The sequence below is a fragment of the Miniopterus natalensis genome, chromosome 5 (genome assembly GCF_054644295.1).
Source record: "Miniopterus natalensis isolate mMinNat1 chromosome 5, mMinNat1.hap1, whole genome shotgun sequence".
Taxonomy (NCBI): Eukaryota; Metazoa; Chordata; class Mammalia; order Chiroptera; family Miniopteridae; genus Miniopterus; species Miniopterus natalensis.
In genome coordinates this window covers 51,560,795-51,583,790 of record NC_142085.1, presented here as the reverse complement: position 1 = coordinate 51,583,790, position 22,996 = coordinate 51,560,795, and the positions used below count along the sequence as shown (strand labels likewise).

General features: G+C 38.7%; 1 protein-coding gene across 1 annotated transcript in view; it reads left to right on the top strand.

Annotated features, from left to right (window-relative positions):
• SIM1 (SIM bHLH transcription factor 1) overlaps positions 1-21,241 on the top strand; it is a 67,160-nt gene extending 45,919 nt beyond the window's left edge. Inside the window, exons 11-12 of the mRNA XM_087817157.1 lie at positions 14,233-14,632; positions 16,834-21,241. Coding sequence (XP_087673283.1) covers positions 14,233-14,632; positions 16,834-17,564 — 1,131 coding nt within the window. The 3' untranslated portion in view covers positions 17,565-21,241. The remainder of the gene's footprint in view (positions 1-14,232; positions 14,633-16,833) is intronic.
• The last annotated feature ends 1,755 nt before the right edge of the window (positions 21,242-22,996 follow it).

The window sequence follows — 22,996 nt, the reverse complement described above, 5'->3', positions numbered from 1 at the left end:
TAGGCATATCTAGAAATTTCTAACAGATGTCTGAAGAATGGCAAACAGCAACACTGCTTTTTGGAATTATTTAGGCAGCCTTGTTTGAACATGCAAGACATGCACAGATTGTAATTCACTGCTACCACCCAGTTTGTCTGTAGAGGTAGATGAACTTTTAGGCCCCTTCTGGTGTGAGGTGTCCTTGGGAATGATTTTAGACTTGATTACATTAGACTCACTTAATGAATGACTCAATCACCTGTGCACTTCTGTGTATTACTTGGGCAAGATAGGTCAAAACAGAATTGTTTTGAGTGGTTTTGGGAAAATTGTTGAAAGAAAAATATTTAATAGTTAATTTCCAAAGACTGTGAAGATAGCTGCTACACTGCTGTATAATGGCCACCTTACCACTGTGACAATTGTAGTTCATTGTTATTGGGTTTATATTCATGAAAATAGCAGCTTATTTTTTTCATGGTTCTGTTGAATTTTTTTTTTAATTTCTGCTCTGTTATTTTTATTTATTTATTTTTTAAATTTACCTTTATTGTTGAAAGTATTGCAGATGTCCCCCAATTTTAAATATTGAGTATAGAATTTATTTCTCAGACTTTATCTCTAGCAATTGCTAGTAGTGAGTGCTAAGACATTTTGCATCTATTTTTATGGAACTAGTCATAGCTACTTTAATACAGTTGAAGTTATCTTGCCATAATTTAGCCATGTCAATCAGGAATAAATTGCCTCCCGATTCCAGTTTCCTTTAAACTTCTCACATTGGCATGTTTACAATTGTTATGTTTATTAAGACAGTGTGTGCCCTCCTGTTTCACTGCTTCATCCTGCCCTCCTTTTGTTTTTTGCCTTAGTCACTAATAACCAGTCCACTATAATTCTGTAACAACAGTGCATGCATGCGACACTATATGCTTCTGAAGCCTGAAAGTATTTAATCACTTGCTGGAGATATGCTGTAACACTTGCAGGTTTTACTCCACATCTGTTACTTTAAGTAATTCCACAGAATCCTCTTACTTTTCCTTGCCAGCAAACTGGCTTCCTTTTGGCACTTGTCGGGCCTCAAAAATACACCAGCAACTGCAATGCTGACTTTTTAAATTACAGAGAAAAGAATGACCGAGATTTCTCAAGCAGAGTTTTCCTTGTACACTGTACTTTTACCACTACTAGGATACATATTGTTTCATTTCATGCTTTGTATGTAACATGAAAATATGTAATCCTTAACCATTAACAACAAAAAGATTTTAATACATACTGCAAAAAAATGAGCTTATCTTTTCAGAAATTCTTACACTGTACAGTATAATTCTTACGCTGCACAGAATAAACACAATTCTAAAAAATACAAGCTTGTTTATATTTTCTGACCATGTACGAACTTGAGATGAGTCTCCCCTTTCTCTAGAAATATCAGAGTATTAGAGTTAGCCTTTATGGTCTTTCTAGATCTTCTTCATAAATTAAAACATTTTGCTCAATAAGGTGAGACCTCTGTGTTACAGATTTGTGCTTTGGTTTTTACTAATTCTTGCGTTTAGTTAAATATTTAGTTAAGTATGGATGGGCATCCAGAGGCATCCAGGGGCTTTTGGCCGGTACCCATCCTTCCCTGATTACTAACAGGTTTTCTCCATGATCGTTTCATGGGATCAGTCTCTGGTCACATACTTCCCTACTAATCAGCTTTCTTAGGCTCCCAAATTTACCTGTCATAACCCTGCTTCTCAAGCCTCACTGAGCACGTGGGTTTCAGGAGGAACCCGGGTGCCTTATTTGAAATAGGCTGTGTGTGTGTTTTAATTACAAAATAACTGCATTGATGTGAGTGTCAGTGCAAGAAATGCTGTTCGGCACTGTCTTCCATCTCAGGAACGCGTCTTTGTTTATGGGCATGTCCCTGGTTCCAGGGCTCAGTTCCCATGATTAGTGGATGCTTTACAGGTCCCTGTCTCATTGCTCATTTAATAAGTTATGTACATGAAAGATAGGTTTCTAAATGAAAGGGAAAAGTCTCTTAAACTTTTGTTTGCTTGTTTGGTTTGGTTTTTGAGCTTCTGGACATAAAAGACCTATGAGGGTCATGCTCTTCCACGATGCTTCTTGTTCCTGTGGCTTCGCTTCTGCCCCACCCCCCATCTTTGTCTGGTTCCAGACTCTCCAGAACAGCCCATCATATTTAGACTCCTTTATCATTCTCCTTATTGTTCTTTCAGTCTCTGATCCTTCCCGCCAGAGTAAACTTTCTGAAATATCATTTTTGCCATGTACCAAACTCATCAATTCTCACTCCTGGCCCTATTTAAAAGCCCACAGAAGCTCCTTACTGGTTATAGAATGAGTTCCGATCTCTACAGTCTAACCAAGGCTATGTCTTTACCTCTGTGTACCCCTCAGCAACTCCTACATCTGCCCCGCACTGACTGGAGTCTGCTGTGTCTTCTCCCTGAGGACTCCTTTCCTGTTGAGCTTAAATCCTCCCCGTCCCCAAAGCACAGCTGCAGCGTCCGCTCTCATCCCCTCACATCACTGGCTATGGCATCATTCCTGTTAAACACATCTCCCTATTCCATAACAGAGGACGGTTTGGATCTGGGTTGATGCAGTGTCGAAAAAGAAATTGGGCAGCGGGTGAGACAGCTGTGCTAAATCAGATGGGAAGCCTTTGCCCCTGGCTAATGGGAGCGATGGCTGGGATCTGCCACCCTGCTGCCCCGCTGAACAAAGAAGGGAATGGCTGAGCTCACCATCAAAACGTATCCAGGAGATTTTATGTAACAAAATCTGTAAAATCAAACTGAGTTCAAACTAAACAGTGAAATTAAAGAGAGAAGTGCCTTATTTGATAGTTCTTGGTGGGTTTTGACCCACTAATAATGGGAACCTTCGAGAGCTAAGAATGTTGGATTTGGGTATCTTTAATTTAAAAAACCCCTTAGCACATTATAGTGCATGGAACTGCTGGGTTTCAAGGTCAAAGTTCTGATGTATATTATTTAATGGACAGTTATGATAGTTGTAATAGTTTTCCTCATTATTTTACTGAGCTCGGCTTAGAAGAAGAGAGGTAGGTCCACCCTCCCATTTACATACAACAACTTGAAATTTATTAACTCAGTAGAGGGCCTTCTAGCTTCAATTTCTTTTCACAAAATTACAAATCCGATAGATCTCTTTCCGTGTGCAGGAGGCCAGTAATATGCCTGCCAATCTGCTGGCTCCATCCTAGGCCACTGCCAAGAGCAGCTTGGGCAGCCCGTCCTTTGTCCAGACCCAGAATAAACCAGTGGGCCACCAAACAAAGCCGCAGTAAGGCACTGGAGCAGGTGGCACCACCTGCACCCATCTAGTTCAAGCCTATCTAATCCGCCACATGTATGTGAAAAAACAGGGAGTGAGAGGACGGATGAAAGGATGGAAGTGGATCTGGCTTGTGATGGAAGCCCATAATAGAAGATTACCATCAAAACTGGCTACTGGTCCTGGAAACCCAGGATTTACCCAATGGACTAGAACTGTTTCTATATTATCTATGCAAGTTGGGATATTCTCGATCATTTATAGCTGTGTATGTCAGGACATTTAAAAGCTTATTTAAATATTTACTCTATGTTATTACCAGTTTAAAATCTTCAGTGCCATGAAAATTCCGGCAAACCTTTAGGACTGTACCTTTGGATTTACAAAAAGATGTGAGTTGTGGATTTCATGGTCCGGGAACAGCCCTCTCCATATGGACCTCTATAGGAGGTTCCTTATAGAATTACAGTGGAGGAAACCGACCTCTGGTCCGCAGTGCTGAGTCCCCTCCAGCTGTACATCACCCTGACAGCTAATGAGATGTCGACTATGGTTACTTTTCTGTGAGAAAAATGAGTGAACCAAATCCCAGGAACATTTTTGTAACTGTGGGGGGTGGATTAAGAGAAGGCTTATGACATTTCAAACCACATTTGAAGCATGTTAAAAAACTTCCCGTGTTTCTACTTCATGAAATATGTCAGCGATTTTACAGGTATAAAAGATATCTCACCAGAATGTTCTTTGAGCTAAAAATAACTAAAATGTGGGTTAAAGTTAAAAACAACGATGCAGTAAATAATAGATTGAACTGTAAGTGGAGCAAATGAAAAATGAGTGAAAAATCGTGTGAACACATTCTTAAAAATGGATTTTGAGGAGCTGACAATTTATAATACCATTTTCTAAAATGAAGGAAGACATGACCAAAATATTTAAAGTGTCTACTAATTGAATTTTGAGTCAGTACTTGCTTTCTAATTATTTATGGTATAAATGGAAATATTTATTGCTCAATTCATGAGGATTCTTTTCCAAAGCTAAATATTTGTGAAACTTGTGTAGAAATCATGTCATACTTAGCTGTTCTTAATGTGTAGCGTGCACAGAATGATTCTTGCTGTTGATTAATAAAATAGAAATAAATGGCAGCAAAAAATTTCTACCTACCACGTTTAGGACTGCAGGAATGTAGAAAATAATGTCTTATTTGATGTCCTCTTTGGACTTCCAGTTAGTTATGATTTCTAGACGTTACAGTTGACTCAGGTTAGAAATGGACTCAATTATTTGAGTGCTGTTCAGTTACATTATCACAAGCACGTGTTTCCAGTCAGCCTCTCAGATTAGCCAAATATCTTGCATAATTGTCATTTTAAAATGCATTTGATTCTGACATTAGTTTCTCTCTTACCCTGATGTTTATCCTTGAGAGAGCCCCCAGTAATTTCCAATGTGTGGAAGCCAAAGCCATTCTTTATAGTAAACACAACTCCTGTTTGAGGGAGCAGCCCAGCAGTGGGGGTTATTTTAATGGACATGCCGTATTACTTTAATCTAACCCTTTTACCATCTGTTCTTCCCATAACAGTGAATAGAAAAAAAAAGAACATATTTTATGTTTCAGGGTTACATTAGTAAAAAGTAAGATAAAAGTGATTTAAAAGCATGCATATGTTCCTAGTACAATGCAGTCTGCATCTGTGATGTTTTTTCTCATGGTTCAGACACAAATCAAGAGGAAAGCTGCTCATGCTTGAGAGAGTGAAAGTTTTTCATGGAAAACAGGACTTTACCATAAGGGGGTCTCTCTCTTTATTTTACAGCTAAAAATGATAAAAACCTCAATGAGCTGCCAGAATAAAAATAGATAACTGTAACATCTATTGTTGGAACATCTGGCATTTTTCCTGAGTTGGGTTGTGGCTGCCACATCCAGATGAATGCCGAGCACCTGTCTGGAACATGCTGGTGAGGCAGGAATGAAGCTCAGGGCTTTTATCAAAAGAGCAATCTCTTTGGGTGTAATTGTGGTGAATATCTGTGGGTGTAACTGTGATAAAGAGTGCTTCAGTGGTGAGAGGACATCACCCAAGGGTGAGTGGAGATGGTTTACTGGAGTGTAAACACATACTTGGGGACTTGGGATCCATTACTGCTTAGGGGGTAGGACACTGTCACCCTTATATCTAAGTACCTAAGTCCAGATAAGCCTGGAGTACTAAAAAGAGCAAGGACTCTGGACTTGCATCTCCCCTCCTAAACTTTGAGCTTCATTTTCTGCATCTGTAAAGAGATTCATAATACTTTTAAGATGTTGTTAGCATTTAATAAGATAATGTCTCTGGGATCTCAGCATAGTCACTAACATATAGCAAGTATTTGATCATGGTAGTTTTGTTGTTGTTATGGGTATTCGGTAGTATATGCAAATCATATAGTAAATTGCCATTTAATCAGTCATAGTTCATGTTTTCTTCCTAAGCAGCTATAGTGTTAAAAGAGAGAGAGTAATGGCTCCCTCTGTGAGCTCCTAAACAACATTGTTTTTCTCTCTGCTTGGGTTCTTGCCTCCTTCTAACTTGTATTAAAGTTATGTTTTGTGGACATAACTTTATTTATAAAGATATTTATAGTCTTTCTAATGTGAACGCCTGGAAGGAGGGGCTGTATTTTTCACATTACCTGGCACATTGCCTTGCGAACTGTAGGCGCTCAAATAGTAGAATGAATTGCAGAAGGAACTATTGTAAATAATTCCCACTGGATGCATATAAAGCCCCAAATGATGGCTCAGACCTTTCACCGGATGAGGTATTAGTTTCCTCTAGAAGGAATGATTCAGCCGGGGATATGGCTGTCAGCTGACATGCATTTCTGGCAGTTACCCAGCTCTTTGTCTGTCAGCTTTAGCCCACCTTTAGAGGGTGGCATTTGGTTTCATGTTTATAAGAACTAGGGCATCCTCTAGCTGACTCACTTTTTAATTTGCCAAAGTGCATGTCTGCTCTGAAAATTAAATTTTAAATAAGAAGTAAGGGTAAATTAAAGTGCGGAGTACTCTGAATGACAACAAATTTTCTAAAAAAGAAAAACAGGTTTTAGCAAAATTAAAAATTAACTTTCAGTATACTTTCTTTCCTTGATTGATGCACCTAATTAAAATAAGAAATGAAATTATTCCATTTCATAGCCTTAAATATAGGGGGAACTGTTATTACCTCTTCAAAGGAAGAGGAGCCGACATACCACAGCTCCCAAAACATGATTTTGTTTACTTGAAGAGAGTATAGACACCAGCAATCACGGGCAAAACCATCTGCAGGTCCTGCATATATTCTAATTAATCATGATTCTCATGATATCTCTACCCTTTAAAACAGATCTTTGGGCTTTCAGTCAAAATTTAGGTGATAAGAATTGTTGGACCAAAGTGCATTCAGCTTTGAAAATCAGAATATTTGGAAGAAAGTCCTATTGTTTAGGTAATTGGCCAGTGGACTGATTTCTTTTTGCAGTTGGGATGTTGATATCTTATCCTTTGACATGTATGTTTTATCTCTTACATGCCTGTAAGATGGGACTGGAAACACAGTCTCTAGAAAACACAGTCTAGGGAAAAAATCATTTTTATAAGATGGTGATATGATAAGCATGCCTGTTTACACATGTGAAAGTCATTAATCAAGGACCCGTACATGGCACATACATATCTGTAACATGTTTGCATTTTTAAGAATGCTTTGATGCATATTATTAATTGATCTTCACTGCAGTCCTATAATGTAGGTAGTTGTTTCTATTCTGCAGATGGGAAAATCAAGGCCCCAGGAAAATGATCTTTTGTACAAGTCGTATTGGATGATAGTAGATCAGGGTCCAGGGTCCAATGCTGTTTTTACTAAAATCCCTAGTGGGTAACTTTAAATTGCATTTTTGTGCACAAAATATTAATAATCAGTAATAAAAGCAAAGATATTTAAATAATTCAGTGATAGAACAATTTTCCATTCAGAAAAGATGTTTTTATAAATGGCTTTGTCTCTAATCATTCTATAAAAATAAGACATAAGTTTACTACATAGGATTTTTTTATGATAAAGCATTTATTTTGAAATTATTTCACATATAAAGAAAAGTTGCAAGAATAGTAAAGTATTCCTGTAGACTGAACCTAGGTCACCACTGCTTAACATTTTGCCATATTTGTTTAGTCATTTTTCTCTCTCTTCCCCTTCCATCTTCCCTCATTATTTTTTTCTGAACCATTTTGGAGTAGGTTCCATATATGGTGCCTCTTTACCTGAACCTCAATACTTGAATGTGTATTTCTTGGTCTGATTCTAATTCCTTAGCTGTGGGACACTGCAGGTTTTGTGAGGTGTTGCAAGCACAGAAGGTGCATGAGTTTGCACCCGCCAGCGATCTGTGGGAGGACTGCTTCCCGTTCTCTGCCAAACAATGTGTTGTCAAGCTTTTGAATTTTTGCTTATCTGATCATTGAGAAGTGGTTCTCAGTGTTGTTTTAATTTGTATTTATCTTATTAAAAAGTTAAATATCTTTTCATATGTTTAAGGGCTATTTTAGTATTTTTCGTGAATAGTCAGTTTGTCTTTTGACCATTTTTTATTGTGCTTTCTTTGGTTATTTTTTAGGTTTTGAATTGAGAATTGAATTTATTTTTATTCTTTCTTTTTTATTGATTTAGGTGTGTAAGCTGTGTATCCCATAAATCCACATATGTAGTATTTTTATTAACTTTTCCCCAGAAATTCTTTAGTTTATGTTTGTATTTGCCTATTTTCCCCAAAGTTATTTAATAGCCCTTCCCAGTTGGAAGGGCTTTTAAAATTTTAATTTTTTATTCATTGTGATCAAAGAGTGTTGTTTATAATATTTCTACTTCATGAAATGTACTAAGGTTTTCTTGGTGGCCTAATACATTTTAATCAATTTTGATGATTAGTTATGTACATTAAGAAAGATCATTCTTTACTATCAGTGTGTAAAGTTCGATATATAGCCATAGCATTTAACTGATTGGTTTTGTCTTTTACATCTTCTATAGTTTTTCTTTTCATTATTATTTTTGTCTACTTGTCATATACTGAGAGCGGTGTCTTAGTCTCCTACTATTTGGATGTTTGTGTATTTCTCCTTGTTTCTCTCATAGTTTCTGCTTTATATAGGTGATATTGCTGTTATCTGATGAGTACACAGGAAGACAAAAAATATTTTAAGCAAGAGAGTGACACAATTAGATGAGAGTTTCAGAAAGAAACTCTCTGGGAAGCCCCACCCCAGGCCACGTTGGGATTCCTGGGGCTCATTCATATTTCCTCTGTCGGAAAGACAGGAAGTAGGGTGGTGGTCTCCCGGGGATGGAGAGTTATGGGAGTTATTATTGAATGGATAAAGTTTCCACTTTTCAAGATAAAGAGTTCTGGAGATGGATGGTGGTAATAGTTGCACAGAAATGTGAATGTACTTACTGCCACTGAGTTGTACACTTTAAAATGGGTAAGTCTGAAAGTTTTATGTTATATATATATTACCACAATTAACAATAATTTTTAGAAGAAAGGGAACAAACAGAGCCAGGGAGTGGGAAATAATGCTGCTATAGATGCTCACGTATAGGTTTTTGTATGAATATAATTTTCACTTATCTGGAAAAGATATCCAGGATTGCATATGGTAGTTGCACATTTCGTTTTTTTAGAAACTGCCGAACTGGTTTCTAGAGAAGCTGTGTCATTTTACATTCCCACCAGCAATGTGAGCATTTGCTGTTGTCACTATTTTTTATTTTAGCCAGCCTAATAGGTATGCATTTATATTTCATTGTGGCTTTAATTTGCATCTCCCTAATTGCCAATGATGTTGACCATTTTTTCATGTGATTCTTTGTCATGTATATCTATTTGGTGAAATGTCTCTTCATGTGTTTTGCTCATTTTGGGTTTTTTTTATTACTGAGTTTTGGGAGTTCTTTATAGATTCTAAATACCAGTCCTTTGTTTGATATGTGGTTTGCAGAGCAAACGTTTCTAATTTTGATCAAGTTTAATCTATCAGTTTTCTTTTATGTATTGTGTTTTTGGTATCAAGTCTAAGAACTCTTTATCTAGCCCCAGAGCTTGAAGATTTCCTTTGACATTGTTTTTCTAAAAGCTTTATACTTTTACCTTTTACATTTAATTTGTTATGTAAGATATGAGGCTTAGGTTGAGGTTCATTTTATTTTTGCCTATGGGTGTCTGGTTATCTCAGCATCATGCATTAAGTCTATTTTCCTTTATTGAATTGCTTTTGCACCTGTGTCCAAAATCAGTTGGGCATATTTGTGTGGGTCTATTTCTGGGTTCTCTATTTTGTTCTATTGATCTGTGCATCTATTTCTCTACCAATCCACACAGTTATGATTACTGTAGCCATATGGTAAGTCTTGAAGTTGGGTGGACAGATTCTCCCACTTTATTATCCTTTTTCAAGTTGTTTTAACAATTCCAGTTCCTTTGCTTTCTATATAAATGTTATACATACGTTGAAAACTTTCTATCTTCTTTTAACTACTTTCTCTGACGCTTTTATTTTCTCTATCCAATATTTGTTTCCTTACATGTTTTCTAGCCTTTCTTTGATATCTCTTTTAAATTTCTCTTTTAAAATTTTCATTTAAAATCTATTCTCTTTTTCACAATTTGTAATTTAAATGAAGATTTATTCAGTTTCTTTGACTTTGGTCTGTTTTTATTGCATTTTTTTCCCTATCTTGTGGTTGTTGTTGGGCATTTTTTTCTTTGTCAATTTCTTAGTTTTAAATTTCTGATTCCAGGTGTTATGCACCCCTGTGCGCATATCGTGTGTGTGTCTCCAGATGCTTGTTAAGGGTACTTACTACAATTTGGAGTGTTTGTTGTCTTATATGTTTCTTTTGTTTCATGGTTGGTTACTTGATGAGAATTTTTAACCAGCTGGGATATTTATATTTTCATGGTTTTTTCCTATAAGAGTTTTATAGGGAGTTTAATTTTTCCCCCCTGTTCCTTGGCATTTCATGGGCTGGGTTGCTATTTCAAGAGCCCTTTTCCCTGTCTGTTATGTGAAATACAGTTTGTAAATGGGTGACGATGGTGGTAGAGAGGGGACAGAGGAGAGAGGGTTTGCCTGCCTTGTTTTTCTTTCCTGCTTTTGGATCTTTAATTCCGCCTCTTTCTTCTTTCTTTTCACTGCTGTCTGTGAGGGACATGACCCATTCTCAGCATAACTTTCTTCTCTTATGGAAATGACACTTGTCTCAAATTGACGCTTTGGATTTTGCTTGATTTTGAGCCCTTTACAGTGGCCAATGCTGTGGGTCACCGTGTGCTCGTGTTTTGGCACTTACTTGTGATGATTTTGTACATTTTGCCAAAGTCCTAAACTTTACCCCCCACCCATCCTTTTTCTCTTTCATGGAGTCTCTTAAACCTCCCCTTCTCCTCTCTGCACCCACAGGCTCATAGCAGCTGCTGTTGAGCTTTTAAAAAAACTTATAAATAACTTGAAGTTTGAAGTTCGGCATATTTTCTGCCTCCTAGTAACGGCGATAGCATGGGTCATGTGTGATTTAATTTGTGCTCCTTGATGACCTATAGGTTCTGGGGGAAGGATGTGTAGAGAGATATAGATTCAGATGGCTGCCATTATTCTTCATACTCAGAAGCCTCTAAAATGTATTAATTTATTGACCAAAAGGCATCATGTAATCCCTCTAAAACTTGTGCTATAATGGGATACTTGGGGGGGGGGGGGAATCAACATTATAGTAAAATTATGTAACTTTCTTCTTATAACCATGACAATAAGAATTCATGGACATGGATTGTAGTTCTAAGTAATTTATCTTCTTTAAATAAGTGAAATCTAGGGATAGGCACAGGAATCATATGTTTCAACACTAGAAAGGAAGATACCAAATACTGATGGTATCATACAGGATTTTAGAGCTGAGAGAAAAGCTAGAGAAAGTCTAACCTAACCAATATGTCATCCTACAGACGAGACTAAGAAAGAAACTAATTTGGCCAAGGTTACCCTGAGAGCAACACGCAGGGACTGACCTGGAACCAAGTTCTCTTGGCTTCCTGTCCCTACTGCCTCTTCCATCAAATGGCCCCTTTTCTGGATCAGCCTTTGATAGGTTAAGTATCATCATGACTCTTTTCCTCTTGGGACAAAAGAAATTAAACCACAAGCCAAGAAGGCACATGCAGTTAGCAGCAAAAGCAGGCGCGGGGAAGACCGGGCGCCTCGCTAAGCCGCGTTCGTTGGCTGTGCTGCACAGGCATGTGTTGGCTGGCGGCCACCTTCCCTCTCGGCTCTCTTTCCGCAGACACTTAATGAACACCTGAAAGGGTTCACATCAAATTACGGGGTTGTACTGCTCTCAACAGAGTTCACTTCTAGTGCGGTTCCTTTCAAAGGGATGAATGTGGCTCAGAGTTTTGAAAGTGCGCACAGGTGCAAGTTTACAGGGCTTGAAAAACAAAGGTTTACAGCTAGGCTTTTCCTCTGGGCCTCTAAAGCAATGCGAGGTCTTGGTCTAACTCAGTCACCCAATTTCTGCCTGTTTGAAGGGCAGTGTACACGCTGTTGTAGTTTCCTGACTATTGACAAGAGGCTTATCCCTCAACTTCTTCTTCGGGTGCTCTTGAAATGTGTACCTCGTGCATGTCACGGTTACCTTGTGTTGAATTTTCTCTGTGAGCCAAGGACAGAATGTTCTCCTCTGCAGCGCCAATAGCACTTTCCCATATACACTCAGGGGAAGCTTTTCCCCTCTCAATAGGGCTCAAAAGTCTTGACTGGAGTACCTCAGAAATAGGCCTGGTTTGTACTTTTATCAAAACAAGCAGAGTCTGGGCAATTTCTAGCTTGGAATAGCATGATGACCTGAAATTTTCCTAGGCAAGCACATGGGTGGCGCTACCAAAGGGCAAATGCATAGCACTCTGATCCTCACCCAATAAGGAGAGGGGTGCCAACACTCACTTGGTGAAAGTGAAGGTGGCATCTTGTGAAAAGAAAGGCTGGTGTTCATGAGGAGAAAAGGCTGAGGCCACGTGGAGGTCTGATGTAGGAAAATAGAGCTCAGGATGCCTTGATATGCCCAACTCATAGTCCTGCAGGGAAAAAAGTTGGATTTACTATTATTTTTGTATTGATGAAATGTGCTGATAATCCTTACGTACATTTGGAAAATAATTAAAGTAATAATTAGAAATGGTAATGGGAAAATCTTGAACCTGGAACTTACCCAGAACTCTATCCTGAATGTGCTGTATTTATTAGCATATGGGGTTTCCCTAGAGGAACTTTGGTAGCTCATTGCTCTGGCTCCAAGAGCCCCTAGGTGAGCTGCCTGTTTGCACTAAGTGGGGAAGTCAGGATTCTCCCTTCTGCTCAGGGTGGGCCTGGGTGAAGGAAAGAGTTACCTTGTTGTGTGAAGTTCTCGGTAAAATTTGCCCAACTAGCACATGACAAGTCAAAAACAGTGGAGCCTAGGAATTTATTCCCCCCCACCCCCACCCCACCACAGACATCCATTCCTCCTTTTTTCTAGGCTAAGAATGAAAGTGTAAAATGGACTTATATTTTGGTTCCTGAGAGTATAAAGCCACTTCACTGGAAACCTCTCTAACAATTGATCCATTTCCCTCTCCCCTCTTCCTTAATAGTGTTTTCTCGCAAGTGTAAAATCATGGTTTGGAGTGCAGGCTTTGAGGCCAGATAAACTGTGGCTGTGCCATCTTATTAAAGCCCTTAGTGATGCAGTTTCCTCATCTATAAAATGGAGGTGTACTAATGTCCAGGTGTGATGAAGATTTAATGATATAGTATATACACAATGATTAGCACATTGACAGGCACATAGTAAGTTCTCAATAAATGACAGTTATTATCATAGCAGGAAATCTCTGTATAGTACCTAGACTTGTGTTTGGCATCAGGGAACTGAAACCAGGTAGAAATTATATTGCTAATTTTAATGGCTCACGAGGACCTTCAAGCCCAGCATATCTCCTAGGGAGGTCTGCTGAGCCTTTTAAGTTTCTTTCAACACTGGACCAAATACTCTGGCAACAAGTGAGCAGCATGATTCCAACAAGGCACAGCATGGCCTGCAGCTGTGTTTCCCTGATGATCCTACAAGTATTTGAAGTTTACTTTGAAAGCAAGAAACACACCCCAGTGAATAGGGCCAGCTTATATGGGCAAGACTTTTTAAAAGTTATGTTGCAGTTGAATTAGGTAAGCATTTATTAACTCTCCTCCATGTAGCCAGCACAGCCCTCAGAGAGTTAACAGTCCCATGTGAAGAGTTAGGGTGCAGCACATAGATACCTTCTTTAATCCTTATTGTTGTTTTGGTTTTTAATTCAGAAAAACAAAATGTGAAAAGCAAATAGAAGTAAAATATGAAGCTTTCTTGGACTCTCCCTTTGGCGATACCATTTGGGTACTAATGGAGAATTTGGGTTTGAATCTTGGCTCTGCCACTTGCTAACCCTGTGGCCTTGGGCAAATAATTTTCCCTTTTTGGGCCTTAGCTTCCCTATCCATACAATGGGTTACTAATATTTCAATTAAAGGGTTAATATAACGACTAGACGTGTGTGGGGGGGGGCAATTCACACTAAGCACTTTCAAGGATGCCTGGCATTTAGTTCCACCCATGTTTGTTGTTATTACTTTAATCTCCTTTCGGCAGCCAAAAGGATTTTGTTTTGCTCGACTGCTTGCTGATTGCAAGTCAGGGGTGCCCAGCTGGTGCGAGAGTGTCTTATTCTGGTGCCCTAAGCCCAGTGTGTCCTTAGGGGTGCTTGCAGAATAAAAAGGCTATTTTTTTAAATGTACGTTTTCCACCCTCTCGGTTTCAGTATTCGGGATTTCACACGGAAAGATCAGAATCCGATCACGACAGCCAGTGGGGGGGCAGCCCCCTGACGGACGCGGCCTCCCCGCAGCTCCTGGACGCCGCCGACAGGCCGGGCGGCCCGCTCGACGGCTCCTGCGCCTACCGCGCGCTGTCGGAGCGCGGCGCGCTCTGCTACGGGCTCGCGCTCGAGCCGGCGCGGCGGCCGGAGGAGCGGCACCTCCACGGCCAGGCCTGCGAGGGCGGCCGCTGCGAGGCGGGCAGGTACTTCCTGGGCGCGCCGCAGGCCGCGAGGGAGCCCTGGTGGGGCGCCCGCGCCGCGCTGCCGCTGACCAAGGCCTCCCCGGAGAGCCGCGAGGCCTACGAGAGCGGCATGCCGCACATCGCCGTGCACCGCATCCACGGTAAGGGCGGCCCCGCGCCGCTGCGCGCCCGGCGGGTGGGCTGGTCCCGCGCGGAGGCGCAGGGGCTGACCAGGGGCGCGGGGACACGCAGGGGCTGAGCCGGGGCGCGCGGGGACACGCAGGGCTGACCAGGGGCCCGCGCGGACACGCAGGGGCTGACCAGGGGCGCGCGGGGACACGCAGGGCTGATCAGGGCCCACCAGGGGCCCGCGGGGACACGCAGGGGCTGACCCGGGGCTTCTCCTTGGAACTGACTGAACGGAAACTCACGCCAAGGGGATTCAAAAACCAGGTCCACTCTCTTACAGAGTATTTTATTTTGCTAATGGTTGGCCAAATATATTTATTTGGGGCAGGAGAGTAGAAATGATTCCCATTTTAAACATCAAAAATGTAAGGAAATTAAGTTAAAGCGAATTGTTGAGTAAGCCTATTGAGTTTGTAGTATGTACGTATGTAAATTTTTGTGAATTATTTTCTTCTGTATTGCCCTGCTTCAAATGTGGGTGTAAGTGCTTTTGGGCTCCTCTAGCTGTTTCTCGCTTAGGGTACTTACTGTTGGCATGTGTGTGTGTGTGTGGGGGGGGGCAGTCTTTGTTTTATGGCCCATGACTCACATCACCGGGAGTTTAACCTCTCTGGCCCTCTGGGCATCAAATGCCAGTGACTGCCACCTTCTCTTCTCATTCTGACAACCCACAGTGTCCCCTGTGAGTAAAGGATATGTAGAACTCTGGAGATTTTTCACCTTGAGTTTATTACCTGGCTTTACAAACACACAGAAATGGCCAATGCAGTGAAAGCCTTTAGTGCTACTAATACTTTTCTTTGTTCATTTGAAAGTAAACTGGTCGGGGAGCCCATTCTGTCCATTTCAAACTTGGGTCCTGGCAGGTCTTTGAAACCCTCCCTCTTTTATTATAAGTCAGTGACATTAAGATTGATCCAACGGCCCTGATATTACTCTTCTTGCTGTGTCTTTAGGGTGAGAAATGTGCTAGACAGTGTTTACTCACCCATAACGTCTTCTGTCAGATACCATCCAGGCCCTGACCTCCTTCTATGGTTTTAATTTTTCTATTTTTGCTTTTTATTTGTCTGCTTTTACTTTGAATTTCTCTAGTTTGGTAGACTGGCAATGGAAACCCAGGGCAAAGGGCAATCGCTTGCCAGAGAGTGGAGTGAAGGGACAATCCTGGCTTAACCTACATGACCTGGAAGAAAATATTAGAAATAAAATAAGAGAAGGGAAAAGGAAAGCAATGAATAGTGAGATCCAGGGCTTCCCTGCAGCATTAAGCAGCTTACAACTTAACTTTCCCTTACAACTTTCACCTGTTCCTCTTCTCTCTTTTCATACTGACTTCAGACTGCTTTGAGAATTATTTAATTCACACAGTATATTTTGGATGCACGATTCCTGTATATTAGATCTTTCTCCTTGGTTCAGAATGAGTTGTTATTAACATTTTTAATTTTATTTACTCTTCACCTTATATCAGAAACAACCTAAGATATGAGCTACTATATGATTATTTGTAAAACTGAGATTTATACTACTAGATTTGAGAAGACAATATATTTTTGATTGGGACAAGATATGTACATATCCATGTACACATCTACACATATATGAATGCGTATATATTCTTAACCTTCAAATAGTTTTAAAATTACATTAGAGCTTTATTGTAACTCTACATAAGGCACATTTAGCAATACTAACATTTTAGGTGATTTATTTGGAATTGAGAAAATAGCCCAGCCTATATCTTTGTCTTTCTCAAACCCAATTGAAAGCATTTTCTAAGCATTAATTTAACATGACACTTTTCCAGAAAATAACATAAACCAAATGTTATGCATTTTTCTTTTATTATTTACAGTCAGACAGGTCAAATGATGTGCATATATGAAGTAGAAACACACTTCACCATTTTGCTAATTGCCATTCACAACCTACGAACAAAGTTTGCCTTCCAAAAAACTTGTTATAAACTTCATCTGCATTTAAAAGCCACAGAATCATGAATTCCAGTCCAATACTTTGATGGTCTGTCTGTCCTGTGAACCTGTCTGTTTCAAATATTGGTGCATATGTTAAAAAGGAAAGAGATAAGGTTTCTTTTAAAAAGAAATACACTTAAATTTTGGGGGGTGAAATTCGAGACCGCTTACCTTTCGCTTTTTCTTATTTCTAGGGCGAGGTCATTGGGATGAAGACAGTGTGGTCAGTTCTCCAGACCCTGGGTCTGCCAGCGAATCAGGTGACCGATATCGCACTGAGCAATATCAAAGTAGCCCACATGAACCTAGCAAAATTGAAACTCTGATAAGAGCTACCCAGCAAATGATTAAAGAAGAAGAGAACAGATTGCAGCTAAGGAAAGCTCCCCCAGACCAACTGGCTTCCATTAATGGAGCTGGGAAAAAACACTCCCTCTGCTTTGCAAACTACCAACAGCCCCCACCGACAGGCGAAGTCTGCCATGGCTCCACTCTTGCCAACACTTCACCATGTGACCACATCCAACAGAGGGAGGGAAAGATGCTGAGCCCCCACGAAAATGACTATGACAACAGTCCCACTGCACTGTCTAGGATAAGTAGTCCCAGTTCGGATCGCATTTCAAAATCCGGTTTGATCCTAACTAAAGACTATCTCCATTCGGATATGTCTCCTCATCAGACAGCAGGAGACCATCCTGCCATCTCTCCAAACTGCTTTGGCTCTCACCGGCAGTATTTTGATAAGCATGCTTACACATTAACTGGATATGCCTTGGAGCACTTATATGACAGTGAAACCATTAGAAACTATTCCTTGGGCTGTAATGGCTCACACTTTGATGTAACCTCCCATCTAAGGATGCAGCCAGACCCAGCACAAGGACACAAGGGAACATCTGTTATAATAACCAATGGAAGCTGATGATTTTCTAAAATATTTTGTTCTTTAAGGATCTCTGAAACATATTTATAGTTTAATGCCCCATGACCAGCATTTACTATGCTACAGATTGTTAGAGAGGATAATTTAAGTTACTGGGTATTTGACATGTGTTCCTTTGAAATCAAAGAAAACAGCACTAGCATTCAAGATTATGCACAGATAATGGAGCTAAAGTGAATATACAAATTTCCCCTCTAATTATATGGGAACAGAATCGATAAATTTTGAATTGAAAAATGAAAAATGCTTGTGTAGATTAAGGGAGGATGTATACACAGGAAAGGACTGATGGATGACAACATTGTGCTGGGAAAATCCAGTGACCCTCATAGACAGAGCACTATCTACAAACTGCAGTGTACAATTACGTGCAGAAATATAGACTATGTACCATAAATATACCCCGAATGGGGAACTTTCCTTAGCCTTAGGACATTAAGATTATTAAAGAAATTTTTGTTCTCCAGCTAACTAAGAAAGAGATATATCTTGTAATGTTTTCTTCTTTGTGCTTCTACCCAGCCAGCTCATTTGGTTCAGGTATAAATTAGGGAAATGGTTATGGATATGGTATTAGAATGAGTTTTCACCTGGTACCCATTATAAGCAATCAGGAAGTGGTGATTTTTCACCTTGCTTTTGAGTTAGACAAGGAACAGGATCACATTGACATATCAGTAAGGGTTTCTCTAAATGAAAGTACTGAGACGTTGGGACACACATCAAAAACCTGGAGTGCCCGATTGGAAATAGTTAGTGAAGCTAGAAAGGCCAGAGGCAGAGAGAAATGAAATAATATCTCAAAATGAACAGTTTAAGGTTCAGAATATGTAATTAACATACTTGGGGCTCATAAAACTACCCCCCAAAAATGCAAACCAATTCACCAAGAAAAAAAGGCTAATAAGTGCAAAAACGAAGGAAAACCAGTGAAGTGCTACATGGTAGCAGTTAAGTGTTTGACAACATTTCAAAGCACAGATGTGTAAATGTGACAACACATGGAAAGCCTCAGGGGAGAGGCTAAGATAAAAGTTTAGGCTGATAACAAGGGATTAAAGAGGTGAGAGTAGTACTTAGACTGATGGAACAGACCAAGCATTCATTTTCCTTGTTTGTATACAACAAAAACAAAGAACTTGGTCTTAAGTGTAACTGTAGAAAGACCAGCAGACTAGATGCCAAGATCTCTGGGTTCTGGTCCTGACCCTGCCTATCAGTTTTTTTGGGGAACATAGATGTATCACTCAGCACACCAGGGCCCCAGTTTCTTCATCTTAGGGCAATTCTAACGTCCCACAGGTCGGGGGTTCAGTGGTGCAGAAGCACAGAACTTGTTGATCAGTTAACTCTCGGCTGTTAGTTGTTAGACTGATCGTTCTGGCCTTGCTGTTCTCATAGAGAGCTCTAGATGCTTTGTAACTTAAGCAGGTGCGTGGGTTATCGTAGGCGTGTATAGTTACAACTTTATAGGTCGGCCACCGTGTAGATGGTGGAAACTGATGAGGGAGAAGGAAAATCAGTGAGATTTACTTGACGCACTGTTCTCTAATAATCAAAGCAAAGTGACATAAGTGACTAAAGAAGTTTCATAGCTAATATTTTCTAGGAGCCCCATGCCTGCGACTCTTGTCATATTCAGAGGGAATATATTGGAAAAAGTTGACTTATAATTTTGAAGACACCGTGACATTGAACACTCAGGGATTAGTACTATATTTTCATCATATAACACAGTTATCTGGCAATCCGTAGGTAGGTGACAATCTAAATGATGATAATCTGAGAGGTGAATAACTGGGTTGTTTGTACAAGAGAAAAGTGGCTACATAAAATTAAATAAATATGTCTTGGGTATGAGAGAACAGCATCGTGCTGTGAATGGAAAAAGTGCAAGTAGATGAGAAAGTTAGTGGTTATATATACTTTCAAAAAAGCTCAAACAATAAAGCTAAATTTTGAATTAAACAAGCAAAACTACTCAAATTTTGAGAAAAACATTTATGAGAAGTCCCTGGAATACTTAAAATGAACTTTTGATCATTTTGCAACATGAAGTAAGGTTTTAGGAATGCTAAAGGTTCTGCAGAATTCTGTAGATGGATGAATGGTTCCAGGACACAAATATCTGAAGGATATGATGTGTTTTGGAAAGGGAGTCTATACAGATGGGTTTTACTGATGGATATACATTCTACTAAAAAGGTCAGAGACAGATGCTACAAAGGAAATAGAATCTTAAGAATCAAGGAAAATGAACTGATAGGAAAGAAAAGACTAAAGAAATTTCAGTGGAATATTTATATGGAAGACAGTTAATCGAGGAAAGAAATTACAAACTCTACAAATAGGGGTAATCATAAGGAATAATGCTCTTTAAAATGGTATGACCAATATTTTTAAGCAAGGATAGAATGAACTAAATTACATCTTTATTAAAATTTTTGATAGATTGAGCCAGTTTTAAATACAAACCATTTATTTACTTTATATGTCAATAATTTTATAGTAGCATATTTATTACATTAAATATAATGCCATACAGGCCTACAGTATTATATAGCTTACATTTTTTGCAATATGACATGATTATTACAGAATGACCCAAGATAAGTTGAGATAGTTTATGGCAAGGTAACTTTTTAATATACTATACACATAGACATGCTAAAATATATTTATAATCTACATTATTCTGTTCTGTGCAGGAACATGTTGTCTCATAATGAAGATGTCATCTGTGTCTTTTTAAAATATGGAATGTAAAATATGTATGTTCCCAATAACTTACTCAGTTAACATTAAACTGGCTTTAGTTTTAATCCTTGATTTCCATAACTTTGTTAAATGGAACCTGAGAATCATGGTACTTGATTAAAATAGAGAGAGAAGCATGAATTTTTATATCACCTTGAGGGTTCATAGACATGGGCTTTATCCAATTACTGTTACAATATGTAGCAAGCAATTCACTAGATGAAACAAAGCTCATGCTTTCTAGTGCTAGTAAGAATATCTTTATTGCCCATTTAAAAATGAGTATGGTCCCCTGTCTTTCTTTGGATAATTATACTAAAACTATTATTGAGAATATACAAATTTGACATTAATTTTGGATGCATAATGTTATTGTCACAGTCACTATAGGTCAGACATGTGGTGTGCTTCAGCTTCGTCTTTTGACATACTATGTTGAATATAACGGACCAGCTTTTCTAAACTGTAATTGCCTGATATGGGATAATATGACACAGTACTGATGTGACATTCAAAATGAGACAGGATGCAATAAATGGTTTCCCTTCAGTAAACCCACTTATTCTTTCCTGATGTTACTTTATGGGATTAGACTATTTCCATTGGGTAGTATTCTTAATTTTCTCTCAACCCTGCTGCCACATGATGCCTCTGAGCAGAGAATCCACTTTAAATAAGCTTTAATAGGATCTTCTGGAAAAGGGTGATATGCTCTATTTTCTTTTTCTTTTTCTAATGGGGGATGAAGATTGATTCACAAAAAGATCATTTAGAAGATATGCATAGATATTTTAAAATTATTTAAAAAGGCTTTTCTCCCCCAAGACCTAGACCAACTAAGTTTGATAGAGGACACTAAAGAGGCATTCTGAATACAGGTATGATATGTTATATATCTCTCTCTCTCTCTCTCTCTCAAGAGCAGGACATTACTAAGGTGTTTGTTGAAATTCTATTGATACTAGTAGAATTTGGAAGGGAGATCATGCTCATATTTGGAAAACTGAGGATTTGGCCATTTTGGGGTCACTTACCTGGCCCAGGGGATAGCTTACACTTTAATATACTCTCTCATTTATTTAAAGAGTTTGAATGCCCAGATCTGACTCTCCAGTTCACTCAAATCACAGGACATAGACATGCATTCTATTTTCTAAATGATTTAATAAAGCAAGTAAATCCTATGGTTCTCTAAGTGAGTCAACTTTCATGTATATGTCTGTTTTTTCAAATAGGAATTTGACTGTAAGACGGCAAGATCTATTGGTTTGTGTTACTGGCAAATGCATTGTGGGTAAAACATTCATTATCATTCTAAAGTTTAAATGAATGACAGAACAGCTATGAACATATGGAAAAGATATCTTATATAGAAAATGTTCTTGGGGGAAATTTCCGTGTGGTACTCATTTCTTGTGCACAAGAATTGTACGGGTAGATTGTGCTCATATCCAAACAGGGGTTTGTTCAGAGTTCCTTCTCTAAGATTGTATGCAGAAAGGCTGGATGTGTGCTTACATATTTACATATATGTACACACACATGCAATTGTAAAGCAAGAAACAATTCTGTGCTCCTTAAAAACTGATGGTTCACATACAAAATCCTAATTATTAATTTTAAACCAAATATTTATAGTTTTAATTATTGTAATTTTGCTGCATGGGGCTTTGCTTTCATAAACCTATAGAGTGGAAAATTTGTCCTAATTTGCTGATCTGGAACACATTTAATCACAATTGAATTTATAACCAACAACCCTGGCGTGTTTACATTTCAAAAGAAATGAAATGGCGTGAGAAGTTTTTAGAAGTACTGTAATTTTTCCCCATTGTTTTGTTTTTCTTTTTTCCAAAGGGGACATATTTCAAAAAATGAAACTTATGAGTAGGCACTTCAAAAAAGATAAAATATTTTATGTTTGTTTTTTGACTGACATGCTATAAAAAGGATTATATTTGTGAAAGAAGATACTGATTGCCAATATTTCAAATACCATCTTGCGATGTAAAGTTTTTAGTGGCATCGTAGTATAAATCTGTAATTTGAACTTTTACTTTGGAATGTAAAGTAGAAAATATTAGCTATGTCAATGATATCTTGCAAAGTGCTCCCATTTATAATTATTTATATTGTAAATAGCTTTCTGAAGTAAATTCGAAGTTAACATGTGCATAAAATGTATTTATTATGTGACGAATTTTTTGGTTTTAAATATAGTTACCAATATGCAGCTTGAGTCTGAATTATTCATTGAGAGAAATCCTTGAGGACAAAATGAATGGTCAACCAGCAGGTTAGCACTGTAAGGAAAGAAGGAGTGTTCTAGCTCCAGGTCATGTTGGAATGGTTAATACACACACACACACACACACACACACACACTCTCACTCACTCACACACTCACTCACTCACTTTAAGAGACCTAGCAATAGAAGGTTACATATACATATGTCCAGTAACAATTAAGTGATGCGTCTAATTTTTATTTGACGCTGGAGATTTTCTCAATTTTTCATTAGAACATTTTAAGCAGCATTTCTTTGGTCTCCACTTTTCTAAAATAAGGCAAGAAATTTGAAAGTACAGATTAAATTTTTAATGCCCAAAGGAAACGAAAACCTATAAAATTGAGGTTATTTAGTTTGCTGTCA